The sequence below is a fragment of the Solanum pennellii genome, chromosome 9 (genome assembly GCF_001406875.1).
Source record: "Solanum pennellii chromosome 9, SPENNV200".
NCBI lineage: Eukaryota > Viridiplantae > Streptophyta > Magnoliopsida > Solanales > Solanaceae > Solanum > Solanum pennellii.
The window spans coordinates 76,129,056-76,150,764 of NC_028645.1; the positions used below are offsets into that span (position 1 = coordinate 76,129,056).

At 35.6% G+C, this 21,709-nt stretch overlaps 4 protein-coding genes across 4 annotated transcripts in view; 1 reads left to right on the forward strand and 3 right to left on the reverse strand.

Annotated features, from left to right (window-relative positions):
* The first annotated feature begins 57 nt into the window (after positions 1-57).
* On the forward strand, positions 58-6,909 carry LOC107029457 (protein KINESIN LIGHT CHAIN-RELATED 1). Its single transcript, XM_015230874.2, has 2 exons — positions 58-1,857; positions 6,347-6,909. The coding sequence occupies exons 1-2, from the start codon at positions 155-157 to the stop codon at positions 6,582-6,584; spliced, it is 1,941 nt and encodes a 646-aa protein (XP_015086360.1). The 5' UTR covers positions 58-154; the 3' UTR covers positions 6,585-6,909.
* Positions 6,910-7,617: 708 nt separating this feature from the next.
* LOC107030633 (RING-H2 finger protein ATL16-like) lies at positions 7,618-9,215 on the reverse strand. Its single transcript, XM_015231897.2, has one exon. It carries the CDS (start codon positions 9,102-9,104, stop codon positions 7,905-7,907), a length of 1,200 nt encoding a protein of 399 aa, XP_015087383.1. The 5' UTR covers positions 9,105-9,215; the 3' UTR covers positions 7,618-7,904.
* A 2,787-nt stretch (positions 9,216-12,002) lies between these two features.
* On the reverse strand, positions 12,003-19,325 carry LOC107030402 (hyoscyamine 6-dioxygenase-like). Its single transcript, XM_015231687.1, has 4 exons — positions 19,131-19,325; positions 13,500-13,741; positions 12,717-13,032; positions 12,003-12,239 (listed from the first exon to the last, which is right to left on the reverse strand). The coding sequence occupies exons 1-4, from the start codon at positions 19,323-19,325 to the stop codon at positions 12,003-12,005; spliced, it is 990 nt and encodes a 329-aa protein (XP_015087173.1).
* A 1,399-nt stretch (positions 19,326-20,724) lies between these two features.
* LOC107030403 (hyoscyamine 6-dioxygenase-like) overlaps positions 20,725-21,709 on the reverse strand; it is a 2,476-nt gene continuing 1,491 nt past the window's right edge. Inside the window, exons 3-4 of the mRNA XM_015231688.2 lie at positions 21,228-21,543; positions 20,725-21,126 (exon numbers count right to left, since the gene is read on the reverse strand). Of these exons, the coding sequence (XP_015087174.1) occupies positions 20,890-21,126; positions 21,228-21,543 (553 nt within the window). The 3' untranslated portion in view covers positions 20,725-20,889. The remainder of the gene's footprint in view (positions 21,127-21,227; positions 21,544-21,709) is intronic.

A 21,709-nucleotide genomic window follows, 5' to 3' on the forward strand; every position in this document is an offset into this window, starting at 1 on the left:
ACATTTTTGACTTTTTAGCCAAGTGAAAAAAAAGGGGAAAACATCTTCTTTATTAAAAATGAAGCGATGAGGGATTGAACAACCTTAGAGCCAAGGGTTTTTGCAGGGTTTAACAGAAACAAAATACGAGGTTCCAATCTTGAAGATTATTACCATGAGAAAAGTTTCATCTTTTGCTGTTCCACATCTCCAGGAGTACACCAAAACTTCATTCTCTCTCATTTCTAAAGACTTAATCTCCCACTTTTCTTCTCTCCCTACCACCAGCACCAACCCCATCAATGGAAATCAACAAATTTCCCCTCAATTATCAAATACCCATCTCAAATCTTGCAGCAAGACTCAATTTTTACATTTATCCAATTTCAAAATCCAGCAATCCCAAAGTTTCAACACACTTGTGGAGCAAAACCCATCTCAGTTGTCTTCAAGACAGAGAAAGATTAAAGAAAGATCACAACTTGAAGAGGCTTTTGAGTCAGCAAAGACTATTCAAGAAATGCTTCAGGTTTTTCAAGAAATGGAGGTAAGTTTTGATGAAAGGGAACTTGGTTTGCCATGTTTAAGAATAGGTCTCAAACTTGACCAAGAAGGTGAGGATCCTGAAAAGGCTCTGTCTTTTGCTAATAGGGCTTTAAATGTATTGGATAGAGATGATAAATTGTCTTTGCCTCTTGCCATGACTTTGCAATTGTTGGGTTCTACTTGTTATAGTTTGAAAAGATTTAATGATAGTTTGGGGTATCTTAATAGGGCTAATAGGGTTCTGGATAAATTAGTTAAGGATGGTTCTTGTAGTGTTGAGGATGTTAGGCCTATTCTTCATGCTGTTCAGCTTGAATTGTGTAATACGAAAACGGCTATGGGGAGGAGAGAAGAGGCCCTTGCTAATCTTAGGAAGTCTTTGGAGTTGAAAGAGATGACTCTGGAAAGAGATAGTATAGAACTTGGAAAAGCTAATAGGGATGTTGCGGAGGCATATGTTGCCATATTGCATTTTAAAGAGGCTCTACCGTTTTGTTTGAAGGCATTGGACATACACAAGGCACAACTAGGGCAAAACTCTGTAGAGGTTGCACATGATCGGAGGCTTCTAGGAGTTATTTATACTGGATTAGAAGAACATGAGAAGGCATTGGAACAAAATCAATTATCACAGAAAGTTTTGAAAAACTGGGGTCTTGATACTGATTTGCTTCGTGCGGAGATTGATGCAGCCAACATGCAAATAGCCTTGGGGAGATATGATGAGGCCATTAATACTTTGAAAGTTATTGTTCAGCAGACTGGAAGAGAGAGTGAGGATAGAGCTATGGTCTTTATCTCCATGGCAAAAGCATTATGCAATCAGGAGAAGTTCACGGATGCAGAGAAGTGCCTTGAAATTGCATCTGGAATTCTAGGAAAGAAAGAAAAAACCTCCCCTGTTGAAGTTTCGGAGGCATACATGGAAATTTCTATGCTGTATGAGACAATGGATAAGTTTGAAGCTGCTATATTACTATTAAAGAGAACACTGGCAATGCTTGAAAAACTACCTCAGGAACAACATTCAGTTGGAAGTGTTTCAGCACGAGTTGGCTGGTTACTTCTCTTAACTGGTGGAGTGCAGCATGCTATTCCTTTCTTGGAGGATGCAGCGGAGAGGTTGAAAGAAAGCTTTGGATCAAAACATTATGCTGTTGGTTATGTATACAATAATTTGGGTGCAGCATATTTGGAATTAGATAGACCACAATCTGCTGCCCAGGTTTTTGCATATGCAAAGGATATCATGGATGTTTCTCTTGGTCCTCATCATACAGATACAATTGAAGCATGCCAAAACCTTTCAAAAGCATATGCTGCCATGGGGAGGTAACAAGTTCAATCTTTTCTTTAAGTTATATTGGCACTTGTGAGTGTGCATTTTTCTCTTTGAATGCATATACCTTTACCAAGTACACAATATGAGCAATTAAAATATGTGTTGTATGAATCCTTCATTTGTCTTTAATGTACCGGATAAAGTGGGCCTGCGAGGCAGGTATAGGTACGTCATGACAGATACAGTAAAAATTAGCACAAACTGCACATATTCATATCCAATACTTGCACACCCTGTATCGTGTACGTTTAAATGTGTCCATGCAACAAGAAGTTTAACTTGTTAAGTTGATTCTTTAAATTACCTTACTGCCGTTCTTATTTCATCTCGCCTCTTGAATTTGTTAATGTGTATCTTATATGGTTAATATTTGTGTCCATGTATTCCTCATATAAATCTTATTAATATGTCAAGGGAATAGATACTCAGTAGCCTTCAGTATCTGTTGTTTATCTGACATTTTATTTCATATGCCAAGCTTCTGCATGCTCTATATGTTCCCTTGTGTTCTCAAACGTGTTGTTGAAAACTAGTGTTCCACTTATATAAATGTAGTATGGACTGGGTGTATGCACTGCCTCATATTCTGCCACGTTGGAAGTATATCAATACCAACTTTTGGAGTCTCTTTTCTTCGTAGAGGATATTTGTCTGCTGCTATGCTGTGACAGTGACAGAACATCTCCTCAGTTTGATCATGTTGAGACAGCTTACTGCCTATAGATTTGACCAATTATCCAGATGTTCATTCATGGTTGGTATGAATTCCGAATATTTTATCAGATTGAGATATGTTAAGAAGGATAGTAGATGGAAAAAACACCAAAGTGTGAACTTATCCATCTTGACAAGTGACTTGACATAGGAATATTGAGAAGCTTTAATTGAACAATTAGTTGTCCGAGCTTGATTCGCACATATGAACCATAGTAGATCTAACAAACTCAAAAGCTTGTCTATCTAAGCAGTAAGTAGACAACTTTACATTCGTAGAAATTTGCACCCAAAGGTGCACTTAGTGGTCGAAGAAGTTGGAATAAAAATCAATGGAGACAAGGGTTCAAATCCGAATAGAGGTCAAAAGAATTAGGTGATTTCTTACCATTTGCTTAAATGTTGGTGGATAGAGTTTTCAATAGCTATATGTAATACCCGAATGGAATATCAAGGACTCAAGGTAGGAAGTTGGGCCTGACACTACCGGTATCAAAATACAAGACATATGCACCTTAGTGGTGAATAATTTGAATTAGTAGATAAGGATAAGGACTTAAACTCAGCAATAACATTTGAGGCTGAGGAAATGGTTTTTCTTTTCCTTCTGATTAACAGCACCAAGAGAGTGCTGGAAAAAACTGTACATGATGTATGACTTAGTCTCCTACTCAAAATATATGGAGTCTTGAAGTAAAACGGAGTGTCAAACAGATTAAAAGGTGTGTCAACATGATGTACATCTTTCATCTTACACCAACAAAGAAGAAAATTTGGGACAAGTAAATATTATACAATGAATTTCAGTAATCCTTTCAATAATCTGGAACTTCTTTCCTTTCGTATTGTCCACATAATACACAGGGGTAGGCAGTATGCTGTTCCATATTGTCGTCAGTTGCTTTGCAGTACTCTTCCTCTCCAGCAACTGATTACATCCCTTACTTTGCTGGTATCGTCCATCTAACTCCCAACATCCTTCAAAGCATTCTCCATAGATGGGCATGGGTACAGTGAGGAAATAGATGTTCCGAGTCTTCTTCTGCACTATTACACAGGTAGCCTCTGCAACAAGATATGTATCCCCTCCACACCTTTTTCTTTAGGGTGAAGCAGGCTTTGTGCAACTATCCATGTGGAGCACATTACCTTTAGGGGTGTCTTGTTCTTCCACAACCTTTCAGGGCTAGTTGCTTCTTCTGGCATTTGTAACAGCAGGTTATAACAAGACTTAACCGATAATGAGCTGCTCTTACCTGCTTTCCATGTAAGTGAATCTTGTGAGCCTAGGCTTGGGGCATTCTCCAGATGGTTTGGCATTTTGGGCCACTCTTTTTATAATCAGATCCTGATAATTTCATTCAGGATTATAGTTCACCTGTCATTTAATCGTCAGCCTTCAGGAGAATTTTTTGCTCCATCGCAATGCAATACTGGTCAGGAGATGCTTCCTTGATGGACTTCTTCTAACCATGTTTTCATCCACATTTGATCTTCTTTTTATTAGCAACCTTCAGTTTTACTAGTGTTTGAAATTCATGCCATAAGCTCCTTATGCTCTTCCATAGAGAAATGCAATATGTTAGGGTTATTGCCCCGGTACACCAAGGGCTGTGCATCCTATATTTTGCACTGAGTACCTTTCTCCAGAAGGCTTCTTCTCTACTGAATCTTCATAACCATTTGAACAACATACATTTGTTCCGAAGACTCTAGTTTTTTTTTTTAAAAAAAAAATTACTTCTAAGTTCCCCTCTTTTTTGGTTGCTGTTACGTTAGATAGTTTCACCGAGTGGATCAGAATTTCCTTCCCTTAGGAAACTGCTCCTTATTCTGTTCAATGTTTCTCACCATATGCAGACATATGGAACATGGTCACTATAAATGTATAAATGCTATCCAAGATAATATTAGGACTAGCATGATTGCTATGGATTCATATTATTTCCTTAATTTGAAAGTCTCTTTTCAAACTTTTCAATCACATTCACACCTTGCATATGAGGTTCCACCTGATATTTTCCTCCCAAAGGAAGGTCCAAGCATACTTTTGGTATTTCTTCTACCCTACAACCCAAAGTGTGCTAATTCCTGTTTGTTTCTTAACTGGTTCGTTTTAAACAAAGACCTCTTTCTAACATTTATATGTAACCCAAATCCTCAAATGAAATCAAAATGACCCTTAAGTGTTGTAATTTTTTCACTTCTGCCGATAGATAGTAAGAGCCTTAGCAGCATAAACTAAAGAGCCTCCGGTTTTAGTCTTTTAGGGAACTCCTAGTTTTCCTAACCAATCCTGTACTATTATTGGAATGAAATAATTCTGATTGAACCGGAATGCATACATGATTATTTACTGATTGATCTTAGGACAATAGACTAACATCAGGTTGAAGTTATTTATATTTGTCTACTACATAAAGGATACCCATGTATTGGTTAGATAAACAAACTATGTTATATAAGTTACTTTGATTGAAGAAAGATGTTATGCATGTAGTTTAAAAAAAGATGATGTTATGCATGTAAATGCCTTTTTGATTTTCCCTACATTTGGATTTCTCTTTTTTGTCAATAGAGGTCTATACGCCTGCAAAGGAAAAATAAACTAGAGAAAAATGGAAATTCAAACAAAACCTTTTCTGTCCAGGAAATTTGATCAGCGGAGGAAGTTTATTCAAAAGTATTCCTTGAGTATTATTTAATGACATCCAACATCTAATTGGTGTTGATAGGCTGCACCAATCATTGCCACCTGTGTTTTGAGCTTTTCCTACTGGTATCAAAGTAGACGTATTTCCATCTGTAGTAAATTGGCATTAAGACTTTAGTAGTTTAATTGGAGTCAACCGTCCCACTCAATACCATTTGGGGTCACTGGTCCTCCTTGCGCTAAATTATTGCAACTTGTTACTGAATTACAACACAAAAGCATCTTTCTTTATTCCTTAGCTTTTGTCGTACATTAGATTATTAGTTTGTGCAAGGATTGCAGCTCTTCAATCACCATTACACAAGAAGTTTAAACATCAAGTTACTTATGTTTTTTAAATTTTCTGGAGTTAGATAATGGCTTTGAGGAGCCACTATGCGCTCATAAACAACATTGGATGACATATTGACAGATAGATCCTGATATTGACTTTCTTTGTAATATTGCTTTATAATTAATTCTGTTGGCTAGATTCATAGTTGTCATTCTTCTCCGTGCTTTCTGCTATTGCATCTGTCTTAGACTCTTAGGTGGAAACTTGATGTGCAACATAGCGTATTCTCTGTACACTTCTAAATTTGAGGACAAGATTAATTGTCATCATAATGTTTCACAGACTGTTATTTTTAAAAAAATAAAATTGTCACAAGCAAATAGACAAAATCTGGAGAAGGCTCTGGGAAATGCAATTTGAGTATCCTGTAAAAAATGGGTCCTGTGATTATTCACGCAACTTCAGGAGCGTCAGGACCAATTATGCTTCCAGAGGTTCAGTTGTAAAATATGCTTCCATATTCAACCGCATAATTACCTAAACCTGCATTATGTTATCCTAAAACCTTAGTTATAGAAATCATATTTGTTGAGAAGTAAGTGTAAATGACCGTTGCTAGTTAGTTTCCTTATTTATACCTTTATCAAGCTCCTAAAGAGGCTTGAAACTAGAAGTCCTTTATCTTTAGAGAAGTACGATTGAACGGTTTATTCAGTTTTATGATGTTCTTAGTTGAGCGTGAAAAATATGTCTTAACATGTTACCTCGTATTTTTCAGCTATCAGCTTGCTATAAACTTCCAGGAGAAAGCAATTGAGGCTTGGGAAGGCCATGGTCCAAGCGCAGTAGATGAACTTAAAGAAGCTCATCGACTTCTTGAACAACTGAAGAAGAAAGCTTCTGGTGTATCCGATGGGAACATGATGAAGGCCTTGCCTTTGGCTAGTTCTAGTGAACAAGTTGTAGTTTCTGCCATTGAAAGGCAAAGAAATGCAACTAAAATGCTGAATCAATGATGTTCTCCGTAAGTTTATTAATCTGTTCTTTCCCTTTTTAGGAATAAAACTATGCCTTTTGTTAGTTTGATGTATCATCTTCACTGGAACCTATTCTTATAAAGTTTCGCTAAGGATATCAAAGCTACGAGATGATTCAGTCTGCGACTTTCATCTACATTGAGGTCTCTGTCATGGTTTGGTTCTGAAAACCACTTTGATGTGTTTGAATAGTCGTTTTAATAGCAAAGTTTTTGTATCCTTTTTGGTGTTGCTAATATTAGACGAAGAAAGATGAGCTTGGATGAAACGACACAGACAATTGAGTATTCATATCGTTGATTTTTTTTCCCCTCACATGGCATGGAAACAAGGAATTTGCCATGCTACATTTTCGTTTATTGTCTCTGCAATTTGTGACATAAATATTTGCAACACGCAGAATCTTGCATAAAAAAATATTGTACTGTAGAAAGAGATTTTGAGATTACTTTACTCTTTTCGTATATTGTGAATCTTGATGTTTGACTTATTTTGTTAATTAATACTTTATTAGTGCGTTCACACAGATTTAAAAAACAAAATACTCCCTAATCATCAAAGTAAGGCCTTTTTACATAGAGTTGTTTAGCTAAATAACTTTAAGAATAGTTAGATTAGTCAACATAATTAATTGAAATGCCAGTAATAAATATTTTTTCATCGTCAATATTAAATTTATTTATAATTATAATATTAAAGACAGCTTCACATGAGTTTCTGCCTAGAAAAATGTACTATGCTCTTCAAGTTTGACCAATTCATGTAGTGACAATTGTGCTAACATTATGTAAATATTTACTCTCAATAAATATAAAAATGCAATATTTTGTAATATTATTATTAACTCCGGAGAAATATTCATTGCTTTCTTTTCTGTATCGTTCTAATTTTATGAGAGTCCCCGAAGGGCTCCTTGCCATGATTGGACCCTTATCTCATTTCTTAGCCATTCCTTCTGATTCTCTCACACAATACATCATCACTCATGAAAAATCATAACTAGTACAAAATATAAATAAAAATATTTTTGCTACCTTGCCATACCATTGTGACTTTACAATGATTCTATGTTTCATATATCTTCTATATTCTATCCTATCCTATTCTTGTATTAAAATAACAAATTTATCATAAGGTAAAAGAAAATTTTGAACTTTGTGGACGTGACAGTCAGTTACAGTAGGTATACTATCAAATATTGAATCTATACCTAAGTCTAAAACCATGTTAATATTTGTGTAAAGTTGCAATAAAGAATGAACAAACAAACAAAAAAACAAATTCAAAGATCAAATTTTTTTAAGATTCAAAAGGTAAAACTGATGTCTTAGATCTTCTATGTCCAAAAGAAAAGATGGATTTTCGAATCGATCTACTACTGCTTTCACCATTGTTTCTGACCTCACTGATCATCTGCCTATTATGACGTATCATCTGTTGCACTGATAAATAAACATGTCGATCTGCTGCTGAATCCATTGAAAACGATCTCCTTATTGGCTCAACTGAAAACAGAGCATCTTTATCTCTTACATTTATACATTCATCTCCCATCATTGAATACTTCCTTGTTTGTCCTTTATCCAACTTATCAATCCTCTGTTCAAAGTCACTAACAGAGTTTTGCGCCTCTGCCTCTGTTCCAAGTTCACCACTCAATTCAATCACTAGGAAATCCTCCTCGCTTCTTCTTCTCAGAAGTGGAATATGAGGATCTTGAGGTGATGAATTTGGCGCGATAATCATATCGATTGGATGTTTAGTTGCTGTACCTGAAATGCTACTTCTACAAAGAGGACAACTAGCATTGTTTTGAAGCCAAATATCAATGCAGTCTAAATGGAAAGCATGGCTACATTTTGGAAGAAGTCTAAGCATTTCATCTTCTTTAAATTCATTCAAACAAACAACACATCTTCTAAAACTTGTTTCACCAACTCTGTTTCTGCTGTATGGATAAGTTGGAATTTCTCTTATTACCAATTCATCAAGTCCTCTGCTTTCTCTTGATGGTGTATAAGTCTCTTCATATTGGCGTGGACGCGTATTGAAGAAGCGTCTTAATGGGTCAAATTGTTGCCAGTTGATGCAGCATTTTGTAACAAAGATGTAGTAACTCACCAGCAAGAACCCTATAGCCATGATTCCTAACATCGCAACACCAATTATAGGGAAGCCGTTTTCAGAAACTGCACCCATTGGAGTTAAGTGTGTTACACTCGTATTGTTTTTCTGCTGGTTTTTGAATGAAACAAGAAACTGAATGAACATATGTTTATGCGATGCTGCTGCATCCATCACTACGGTAACGAATAAAGAATATGACGACCTATGATTAATTGAAATTGTATGCGTTTTATGAATTGAATGAGATCCAAGCTGGAAATTAGACGAGTGAATGTTATTAGTTTTTATGAAAGAGGAGAAAACTTGGAAAGTCAAATATGAATAAAGAAATAAGGGCATTGAATGAAGTGTGGAGAGTTTTGAGGAACACATGCAATTAATTATGTGTAATAATTGATGTTCAAGATTGATAAAAATATAACATAAAGTGTTTGAAAATGCTGAGACATGTAGTTGGGAGATGGAGTGAACAAAAAATGCAAGTTGACTATATTATTAAACTAATAAAAGAGTATGAAACAGACTTCACATTTCCACTTGGCCTCTGCTCCATTTCTTTTTTGGCATTTTATTTCCTCCGCGTTTACTTGTTCATTATTTTAAAAATATTTTTTTATTTTTATGTGTCACTCTTAACATAGTTAAAACTGCTAATTTTTCTTTTCTTAAAACATGCATCTCTAGTCCTGTGGAGTCCTTTTCCCTCTGTGAATTTCAAGAAATCGATTTATACAGTGACAAGCCCTGGGTTTAAATTGTTACTCCCGTGACTCAAATTATATGTTATTCTAAAAGTTCATATAGAAAATTAATATTCCTTTTGTGCGATAACAGTTGTCCATTATATTATTTTTGGAACGTTCAACAATACTACTTTACTTTATGAAATTAATGGATAGTTATATGTTTAGTTTCTAACTTACCCTTATCATTCACTGTAGTCGTTACCAATTACACATTTTTCAAGACATTGTATTTATTATATGCAAAGAGTGATATACTCCCTCCGTCCCATTTTTATATGTCACCTTTCGGATTTCACGATTCAAACAAGTCTATCTTTGACCGTAAATTTTTCATAGATCTTTAAACATTTTGAATTATCAATTATACCGGTCAAACTTTAATTGTCTGACTCTCAAAAAAATAAAACGTGTCATATAAATTGGGACAGAGAGAGTCATAAAATTACTCTTCTATTTATAGTTTCTTCAGAAATGTACAAAATCAATAATGAACAACTATTGTTGGACAAAATTAATTAGCGTCTTATTAACATTCCAAAATAGAATAGTAAACAACTAGTCAAATATAACACAAAGTAGATTGAAACTTAAATATTTGTGGGAAAAAAACAATGGTATGGAAGTATAAAAAACATTAAAATGTCACATTATTTTCTAGTGTAGATAGGGGAATGGGATGAGTCATAAATGTAGAAAATATGGGTGCCTAATCCTATAATGATTCACAAGACACAAAAAGTAGTACTTGAAGTATGTTGCACGATTCCTAATTTGAAGTGAAAAAGAGAAATGGACCCTAATATCAACATCAATACCGACCAAATGGTCCATGCAACTCTAGGCGTGGGTGACCTCATTAACACTTGGGCTTCAATCTCCACACTTCCGACTAATAAGTGAATAGCAAAATAATCGAGATGCGAAGTGAATTCAAGATTTAAATTATATTTTAAAGATTTTTATTATTAATTTGGATCATCATATGATAAATTGTTTGTCGAGTTCAAGATGATTGGATCAAGTTTGAACCTGTGAATGCAGACTAAATTAAAGTTTAGATATTGGAAAAATGAGACATTACTTTATTATTATTATTATTATTATTATTATTATTGCTTTCACTAAGACCATTGTTATAGTCTGAAGTTTTACACATTATTTGTTGTAGTCTACTTCTCTTTACCGATATGTTACATACATATTCAAGAAATTATTGTCAAAGAATAATAGTTATGAAAATTCTATGATAATGCATATCTTTGAACATAAACTAATTATTTGTTGTATATGAAAATGTGTTTCAAAATTTTATAATTATATTTGAACATGCTTTTTATTTAATTGTAGCAATTGATTATTGTTAATCTTTTTATATATTTAGTTTTCACTCCTCAAGTCTAATTGCTTCAAATGAGAAGATATCAGGTAGTTTTTTTTTTTACGTTTTGGTTAACATAATTTTTTATTTGTATATTGGGGGTATAATATTGTATATCAAATTTTTAAATATCGTGGTATATTGGGTATATTATATTGTATATCAAATTTTAAAATATCGTGGTATATTGAGTGTATTATATATATCAAATTTTTAAATATCGTGGTATATTGAGTGTATTATATTGTATATCAAATTCTTAAATATTGTTGTAAAAGGATACATGAATGTTTTGTATATTATTATACACCGGATGTATGTTTTGTATATTGTTGTAGACCACATTTTTAAGAATTACATAATTTGACAAACAGGGGATCTGTATTCAATTTATTACACATTGAATTACAATTCATAGCTATAGTTAGAATTTCATATGAATTCCCCACCCCGACCCCCACCCCGTATTTCCCGCCTAATAATTCAGATTGCAAAACAAATATATATATTACTTTGTGTGTGTTTATTTATATTATGTCAAATATAGGCTAGAGATAGTATCAAACAAGAGATGGTGGACTAGATCTCTCTTCTTCCTCTTTGATTTTCATACTCACACTCAGTATGATTAAATGAGGGAGAGATACAATATTGTATCAATTATATTCTAAAAAAGTATACAACACATAATATAAATGTATAATAAAGACTAATAAAGTTAAAAACATTGATACAAATCTATAGTCAGTTGCAGTTACACTCAAATATATTGACACAAAATATACACAAGGAATAAAAACACTTGATATACAAAATGATTAGACAATTAAGATATGTTGATCCATATTTATTTATCAAAGAAGAGCCAATTACTGTTGATATATTGAACCAATAATTATTCCATACAAAATTGTATATATGTGACTTTGTAACAACATCTACTCACAAATATTCATTATAAAACGAACATATGTTTATTTGCTCATTTGATAAGATTGTGTAAGAGTAGAAATAATCTTTTGATAGTCTTCTAAAATTAATACAACTTAAGAGATTCAAATTGCATGTCCATATAAAATTCCAACTTCAAATCAACCTAATATGATCAAATTATACATTTGAAATCATATCTAAACGCGCCTTGGATTACGCGTCATTTTGTATGACATCAGTATGAGCACCAAAAGCTTTGGAAGTATTGATAAAATCTTTGTAGAGAATGGATTTGTAGAGAGGTGGATTAGATTCATTCAACAAGACTTTTGCTGGCTCAACAATGCTGTTTGGAGTTGGATTCACAAATAGGGCTATTGATGTTCTTGCTTCCTTTGAATTTGTTACTGCTCTATGCTCCACACTTCTTAGCATCCCATTGCTGATAATCTATTTCATTCATTAAAATTACATCAAAAAAATATAAAAATTATGTGGGAGAAATCATGTACACATGTGTATAATGTGAAGTGTTCATAAATATATATAACTTAGCTTCAACTGTCATCTATGTCCTCAAATTTTGGGTGTGCATAAGTAAACACATAAACTTGTCTAAAATTGAACAAGTATACACAATGTCCTATGTGAAATAATACACGTACGACGCTACATAGAACACAAAATTGTCATGTAGGACGCCACCTTGGATGAAAGTATCTAGTTGTTCAATTTTTTGCAAATTTAAATGGCTACTTGTGTACACTCAAAGTTGAAAGATATAGTTGTCTGGTAAAATCAAGTTAAAAGATATATATGTTTATCTATTAATCTAAATAAAAATGAATGATATTGTAATTATTATAATCTTATGTATATACACATAACTTATATTATCAATTTAAAAAGTATATGATAGGTACATACCTCTAATTGATTGCCTATGTTTACAACAAAAGCATTAGGCACAGCCTCAACACACATCCACTTTTCATCTACCAAAACTTGAAGTCCATTTACATTGCCTTGATATATTATTGTTATGAGGCTTGGATCAAGATGTTTTAGTATGCCTAAAGTCAAGCTTGGATCTGGACATGGTGGATAATTATTTGCTGACAATAATTGAACTTGGCTTTGTTCATCAAAGTAGCCTGATTCAATTCCTAATCCTTGCCCAATTAGCTCCAAAATTGTCAAACTCAGCTTCCTTATTTCCGCAACATATCTTCCCACGACTTTTCTGTAATTGATGATAAAAATTTGTCAGTAATTTAATTCAATTTCTAATAGATTATTGTAGCACGTAGTCTGTTTAGCCAAGCTTCTAAAGACTACCTTATAGTCAAGCACAAATTGTTGCTCTAATATTATCAAAAGTACTTTAAAATTGATTAGCTAAACACAACCGATTACTTTTCAAAAAGTAACAAGATTTGAAATTTTAGCCCAAAAAAATACTGCTTGATCCACCAAAATTGGATGAAAAGTGGTTGAACAACTATTACACTAAAACAAAAACAATGACATTAATAGAGTATTAATGTCTTTACAGGGATTAGTTAAGTGTCATTAGAACTAATGTCGCTAAAGGTTTTAGGGACATATATCAAGAGTGCTAATTGCCACTAAAAATACATATTGAGCGGCAATTAAGAATTAATTGTCGCTAATGATATTTTTGATGTATTATTACTGTTTATTAATTACCTGTAGCTAGCTGGTTTATCTGGCCAACTTTGCATGCATTTGTCAAGAGGGTGACAAGGGTGTTTTATATTATCCCTCCATAAATGAACACCATTTTTAACTTCTTCCTCACTCCCTGTGAACATCCATCCTTTTCTGCTTGCTACATTCACTTTATCTTCATCAGTTATGTTGTTGAAAAACTCTTCAAAGGTAGATAATGCTTCAGTCGCCACGTTCTCTGAGATTCCATGGTTGATCACCTACAGAAACAGATTTCAGGATTTGAATATTATGGATTCGAGTTTGTGTTGAATGCCTTGAATCGGACCCGTTACAAACAGAAAGGACGGGGGTCTCGCTGCCCGGTTAGCGAGTCGGGGGGTCCAGGGGGGCGACGCGCCCCCTGGCCTGGGGGTCCGGGGGGGCGGAGACGCCCCCGGCCCGACGGTATACCATGTTATTGTATTGGGCCCTTAATTATCTGTTAATTCTGTATGTTGGGCCCAAGCCTGTTAGGGCGTAGCTTAGCACTATATATAGACGCTATGGCAAACCCTATTCTGTAATTCTGTTCTTGCCTCTCCATAATAAAACTGCTCTCCCTCTTCCCCGTGGACGTAGCCAATTTATTGGTGAACCACGTAAATCTGTTGTCTTGTTTTTCGCGTTTATATTTTCTCGTATTATCTCGAATTCCGCATAACAAATTGGTATCAGAGCCTCTCGGTTAATCGGTGTTCTTGGAGAATTCGAGATGTCTGCTTTGAACGTGAAAATCGACAAATTCACAGGGAGGAACAGTTTCAGTTTATGGCAGATCAAGATGCGGGCTTTGTTGAAACAGCAAGGTTTCTGGGCGCCGTTGTCGAAAGACAAGAACGCCGTCGTTACTCCTGAGATGGCGATTCTGGAGGAAAAGGCGCATTCGACGATCATGCTGTGTCTCGCGGATGACGTCATCACGGAAGTCTCGGATGAAGAGACTGCTGCTGGTCTGTGGTTGAAGCTGGAGAGTTTGTACATGACAAAATCTCTAACCAACAAGCTGCTTCTGAAACAACGTCTATTCGGTTTACGAATGGCTGAAGGTACACAACTCAGGGAACATTTAGAGCAATTGAATACTTTGTTATTAGAATTGCGTAATATCGATGTGAAGATCGAGGATGAAGATGCTGCCCTAATTCTGTTAGTATCTCTCCCAATGTCGTTTGAGAATTTTGTTCAATCGTTCATTGTTGGGAAAGATACTGTGTCGCTGGAAGAAGTCAGATCGGCCCTTCATAGCAGGGAATTACGGCATAAGGCTAACGGCACAAGTACGGACATACAGCCTTCCGGTCTGTTCACCAGTAGCGGAAAGGGAAGGAAAAACGGCGGAAAGAAAAATAAGCCGATGTCGAAGGGTGCAAAGCCAGATGATGTTTGTAATTACTGCAAGGAGAAGGGACATTGGAAATTTGATTGTCCGAAGAAGAAGAAGCAATCGGAAAAACAATCAGTTTCTGCTGCTGTTGCTGAAGAAGACACCAATTCTGAAGAAGACATTGCCCTAGTTGCGGATGAGCACACTCATCATTCAGATGTGTGGGTTCTCGATTCTGGGGCATCCTATCACATCTGTCCTAGGAGAGAGTGGTTCACGACTTATGAGCAGATAGACGGAGGCAGCATCTCGATGGCCAACAGTTCTGTCTGCAAGGTGGTTGGGACAGGCTCGATCAAGATAAGGACACATGACGGTAGCTTCTGCACATTGAACGAGGTCAGGCACGTTCCATTGATGACGAAAAATCTGATATCTCTCAGTTCTTTGGACAGCAAGGGATTCAGCTGGTCGGGAAAAGATGGAGTCTTGCGGGTCTGGAAGGGTTCAAATCTGATTCTGAAAGGTGTCATGCGTGGTACTTTGTATTTTCTACAAGGTTCCACGGTTACAGGTTCAGCCCATGTTGCATCGTCAGAAGTTCACCAGGAGGATATGACTAAGTTATGGCACATGAGACTTGGTCATATGGGTGAAAGAGGGATGCAAATTCTGTCAAAGGAGGATCTTCTTGCTGGTCATAAGGTTAAAAGCCTAGAGTTTTGTGAACATTGTGTCTTTGGAAAACTACATCGCAACAAGTTTCCAAAGGCCATTCACAGAACAAAAGGCACTCTTGATTATATCCATTCTGATTGCTGGGGTCCATGCCGTGTTGAGTCTTTGGGAGGCTGCAGATTTTTTGTGTCCATGATTGATGACTACTCAAGGATGACTTGGGTGTACATGATGAAGCATAAAAGTGAAGCTTTCCAGAAGTTCAAGGAGTGGAAAATTTTGATGGAAAATCAAACAGGGAAGAAGATCAAGAGGTTGCGAACTGATAATGGGCTGGAATTCTGCTGGTCTGAATTTGATCAATTCTGTAAGGATGAAGGGATTGCTCGACATCGTACAGTCAGAAATACACCACAGCAGAACGGTGTAGCTGAGCGGATGAATCAAACACTTCTGGAGAGAGCAAGGTGCATGCTCTCTAATGCTGGGCTAGATAGAAGATTCTGGGCAGAAGCGGTTAGTACAGCTTGCTACTTGATTAACCGCGGACCACATACAGGCATACAGTGCAAAACACCTATGGAGATGTGGTCAGGAAAAGTTGCTGATTATTCAAATCTGAAAGCTTTTGGTTGTACGGCTTACTATCACGTCAGTGAAGGTAAGTTAGAACCAAGAGCTAAAAAGGGAGTATTTGTGGGCTACGGAGATGGAGTGAAAGGTTTCAGAATCTGGTCTCCAGCAGAAAAGAGGGTTATTATGAGCAGGAACGTTGTCTTTGATGAAAGTTCTCTGCTTAGAACCATTGTGAAGCCTACAACTACGTCAGAAACTGGGAGTCTTGATAAACAGGTGGAGTTTCAAGTCATTCAGAACGAGAGCGATTTGAAAGAACCTGAAGAGGAGGATCAAGAGCCACAGACAGAAACTGATATTCCAGAATCTATGCCATCAGATATCCATCGGAGTATAGCTCAAGATCGGCCAAGGAGGGTTGGAGTTCGGCCACCTACGAGGTATGGTTTTGAGGACATGGTGGGTTATGCACTGCAGGTTGCTGAAGAGGTAGATACATCTGAGCCGTCTACTTACAAAGAAGCCATTTTAAGTTCTGATTCTGAAAAATGGTTTGCCGCTATGGGAGATGAGATGGAGTCCCTACACAAGAATCAGACATGGGATCTGGTCATACAGCCTTCGGGGAGAAAGATTATTACTTGCAAATGGGTTTTCAAGAAGAAGGAAGGGATATCACCAGCAGAAGGAGTCAAGTATAAAGCCAGGGTTGTTGCCAGAGGTTTCAACCAAAGAGAGGGAGTGGACTACAATGAGATCTTCTCACCAGTGGTCAGACATACTTCCATCCGAGTGTTACTAGCGATTGTTACACATCAGAATCTGGAGCTTGAACAACTTGATGTGAAGACAGCGTTTCTACATGGAGAGTTGGAGGAAGAGATATACATGACTCAGCCGGATGGTTTCCAAGTTCCAGGGAAGGAAAATCACGTCTGCAAGTTGAAGAAGTCCTTATATGGACTTAAGCAGTCTCCAAGGCAGTGGTACAAAAGGTTTGACAGCTATATGGTGAAGTTGGGATATACTCGGAGCTCATATGATTGTTGTGTCTACTACAATAGGCTCAAGGATGATTCATTCATCTATCTGGTGCTTTATGTAGATGATATGCTGATAGCTGCAAAGAAGAAGTATGACATTCAGAAGCTGAAGGGTTTACTTAGTGCTGAGTTTGAGATGAAGGATTTGGGAGCCGCTCGGAAGATTCTAGGGATGGAGATCATTAGAGACAGAGAGAGAAGGAAACTTTTCTTGTCACAGAGAAGCTACATTCAGAAGGTCTTGGCGAGGTTTGGCATGTCTTCATCTAAGCCTATTGATACCCCCAGTGCTGCCAATATCCATCTCACTGCCATGTTCGCTCCACAGTCAGAAGAAGAGAAGGAGTATATGTCACGAGTCCCTTATGCCAGTGCCGTAGGAAGTTTGATGTATGCTATGGTCTGTACAAGGCCAGATTTAGCACATGCAGTCAGTGTAGTGAGCAGATTCATGGGACAACCAGGGAGAGAACATTGGCAGGCTGTGAAGAGAATTTTCCGGTACCTTAGAGGTACATCTGACGTTGGTCTCATTTATGGAGGTGATACTCAGTGCTTGGTTACTGGCTATTCTGATTCTGACTATGCTGGAGATGTTGACACAAGAAGATCGATGACTGGCTATGTGTTTACCCTTGGAGGATCTGTCGTCAGTTGGAAGGCAACTTTGCAACCTACAGTGACTTTGTCTACTACGGAAGCGGAGTACATGGCCTTGACAGAGGCTGCAAAAGAAGGGATTTGGCTGAAAGGGCTGGTTAGTGATCTTGGTCTGCATCATGATCAGGCTACGGTGTATTGTGACAGTTTGAGCGCAATTTGTCTAGCCAAGGATCAAGTCCATCATGAGAGAACCAAGCATATTGACGTAAGGTATCATTTTCTGAGAAGTGAGAAGAGAATCAAGGTGAAGAAAGTAGGAACTGCTGATAATCCTGCTGATATGTTCACAAAGCCGGTTCCACAGAGCAAGTTTCAACACTGTTTGGACTTGCTCAACATCAGAAGCTGTTAATTGCCCTGCGGGGCAACTCTGAGGAAGAGGGGGAGGCCTGGCACTATCATAGTGCGTCTGAAGAATCTGTTCGGAGAATTCAAGTCAAGGTGGAGATTTGTTGAATGCCTTGAATCGGACCCGTTACAAACAGAAAGGACGGGGGTCTCGCTGCCCGGTCAGCGAGTCGGGGGGTCCAGGGGGGCGACGCGCCCCCTGGCCTGGGGGTCCGGGGGGGCGGAGACGCCCCCGGCCCGACGGTATACAATGTTATTGTATTGGGCCCTTAATTATCTGTCAATTCTGTATGTTGGGCCCAAGCCTGTTAGGGCGTAGCTTAGCACTATATATAGACGCTATGGCAAACCCTATTCTGTAATTCTGTTATTGCCTCTCCTTAATAAAACTGCTCTCCCTCTTCCCGTGGACGTAGCCAATTTATTGGTGAACCACGTAAATCTGTTGTCTTGTTTTTCGCGTTTATATTTTCTCGTATTATCTCGAATTCCGCATAACAGTTTGAAATTCTATTATCACATGATCATATACAATTTAGTAGATTCAGATAACCTATAATTATTTGTAATTTGTTCACATCAAGTAAAACTTTTTAACATATAATTAATCAAGGTCTAAAGTAAAGTTACTAAATTCAAATGAACTTATTTGACTATGATCACCTAGAATTTTTTGAGTCTAGAGATCAAGATATATACAAGATACACATATTATAAAATTTATTTACATCTAACATATAATAGAGGAAATGAAATTTCCACGCCACTTACAAATTAAATAGAAGAAAATGATCTGTTCAGATTTGTTATGTATAAAAATAAAGACCTATTATGAAAAGGCCGTAAAACTATAATAAAATTTTAAGTGAACTACAAAATCATTCTCCCCCGAATCCAGGTCAAAGATTTACATCAAATCGAATCGTTTAAAATACTAATAATATTCTTACTAAAGAAAAGTTGATCTATACATACCTGGAAAAACCCAAATTCTTGACCAGCTTGCAAGAGTTGCTTTATTGTTTCATTTTTTTGTGATTTTCCAACATCAATAATTGGGATTTTGGTGCATATTGGTATATGAGCATCACCTGGTCTTTCTTCATGAGAAAATGTAAAGCATTGAGGCACACATTCAACATTGAACCATTTTGTGTTATGTTTCTCCATAATTGTCCTCAAATCTTCTTCAATTCAAGCAAATTTAAACATGGATAGTGTATCTTATGCTATAATTTATAATAATTAAAGTACATGTGCTTGCTACTTATGCAAATAGTTTCTTTATTGATTAATTAAAAGAAAGAGACATTATATACTTTTAATTAATCAATTAGCCCATAACTCACATGACTATTTTATTGCAAAAATTATTTTCTTAGTTACATCTCACGTTATCACTCCAACTTGAATTTCTTTGACATGAAACAACTTGCGTTTTTTTTTTTTAAAAAAAAAATTGTAGCCGGCTATGGAGTTTCTTTGAAAAGAAATAATTTCGAAAAAATATTTAATTTATTTGATCGAATTAATAGATATCAAACCCGATCCATTCTTTAGATTTGATCGATAAGATGACAAAAAAAATGGATTGGATCGTTATTGATTCTAAAAATCTCTATAGTGATTTTAGCAATTCAACTTAAGATTATGATTAAATATATCCTTCAATGATGGCGACATTATTTTATATGTAGACCACTTGAAATAATATTTGTCAATTGTCACATACAATTATTATTTAACTATAATCAAAATTATATTATTTAACTAATAATTTTTCTCTTTCATACCAATAGTCATATTATTCAAGTACAAGTTGTAAGTAGTAGACATTTGAACATTATATTTCTTAGGAAAAACTACATATACTCCTAGTATAATTACTTAACTATATTGCTCTAAGTGACTAACCTTGTACTTAGGTGAGAGTTGATGGCTTTCACCAATACTGCTTTAAGTGAATCTGAGGGAGCAAAATAGAAAGGACGAGAGTAACGGTTTTCACACCGCGAATCAATGAAAAATTTATGTTATAAAAATATAATTTTAGTTTGTACTCACTTCTAGGAAGTTTTCTAATTTTTCCTATAAAAGCAGTACTATTTTTTCTTTTCTCACTGATTTAATCAGAATATTTATGTAATTAATAGCTAGTAAACATGTTTTTAGTAGAAAATAGTAAATTTTTAATAGCGAGTTATTATTAATTGAGGTAAAAAATAGTAGAAGTCACTTCTAAAGTGGATCCTATAATTCTGAACTCCGCATTTGTTGATTAAATCTACAAAAAAATGTTTCAACTTTAAATATCAAATTCTTTAAAGAGTATATTTTTGAAATTTCAAATTTAACTCATACGCATATTTTATATATAAAAAACCCACTAATTTTTTTTTTTTAAAAAAAGACTTATGCACAACATGTATTGGAAATCTTATAGCAAATACCTTATTCAAAAACACTTGTATGAAAAAAATAATCTAACGAAGATTAAAATAGTATCAAATATCACAAATGTAAATTTAGATATTAAAAAAACAATAATTCATTTAAAGATACTGAAAAATTATTCTTCCAACAACATGAAGGGATTATTTATACACAATAAAGAGTTGGAATAAAAGTTTTTGATAGTTTTCGCAAACTAAAAATATAACTTAAAGACATCCAAACTTCAAATCAACCTGATTTCAAATCACACATTTGAAATCATATCCAAACGCGCCTTGGATTACGCATCATTTTGTATGACATCAGTATGAGCACCAAAAGCTTTGGAAGCATTGATAAAATCTTTGTAGAGAATCGATTTGTAGAGAGGTGGATTAGATTCATTCAACAAGACTTTTGCTGGCTCAACAATGCTGTTTGGAGTTGGATTCACAAATAGGGCTATTGATGTTCTTTCTTCCTTTGAATTAGTTACTGCTCTATGCATCACACTTCTTAACATCCCATTGCTGATTATCTATTTCATTCATTAAAATTACATCAAATAATGTTAAATTTAACCGCGATTAACAAATTAAAGTTTTATATGCATATATATAATAAGTAATTGGTACATACCTCTAATTGATTGCCTATGTTGACAACAAAAGCATTAGGCACAGCCTCAACACACATCCATTTTTCATCAACCAAAACTTGAAGTCCACTCACATTGCCTTGATATATTATTGTTATGAGGCTTGGATCAAGATGTTTTGGTATGCCTAAAGTCAAGCTTGGATCTGGACATGGTGGATAATTATTTGCTGACAATAATTGAACTTGGCTTTGTTCATCAAAGTAGCCTGATTCAATTCCTAATCCTTGCCCTATTAGCTCCAAAATTGTCAAACTCAGCTTCCTTATTTCCGCAACATATCTTCCCACTACTTCTCTGTAATTGATGATAAAAATTCGTCAGTAATTTAATTCAATTTCTACTTGAATGTAGCAAATAGTCTGTTTAGCTAAGCTTTTGAAAAGTCAAAAGTATATATTTATATAGAGAGAGATTTAAGGTGTTTGACTTTTTTTTTGTGTGTGTGTGGGGTGGGGGGTGG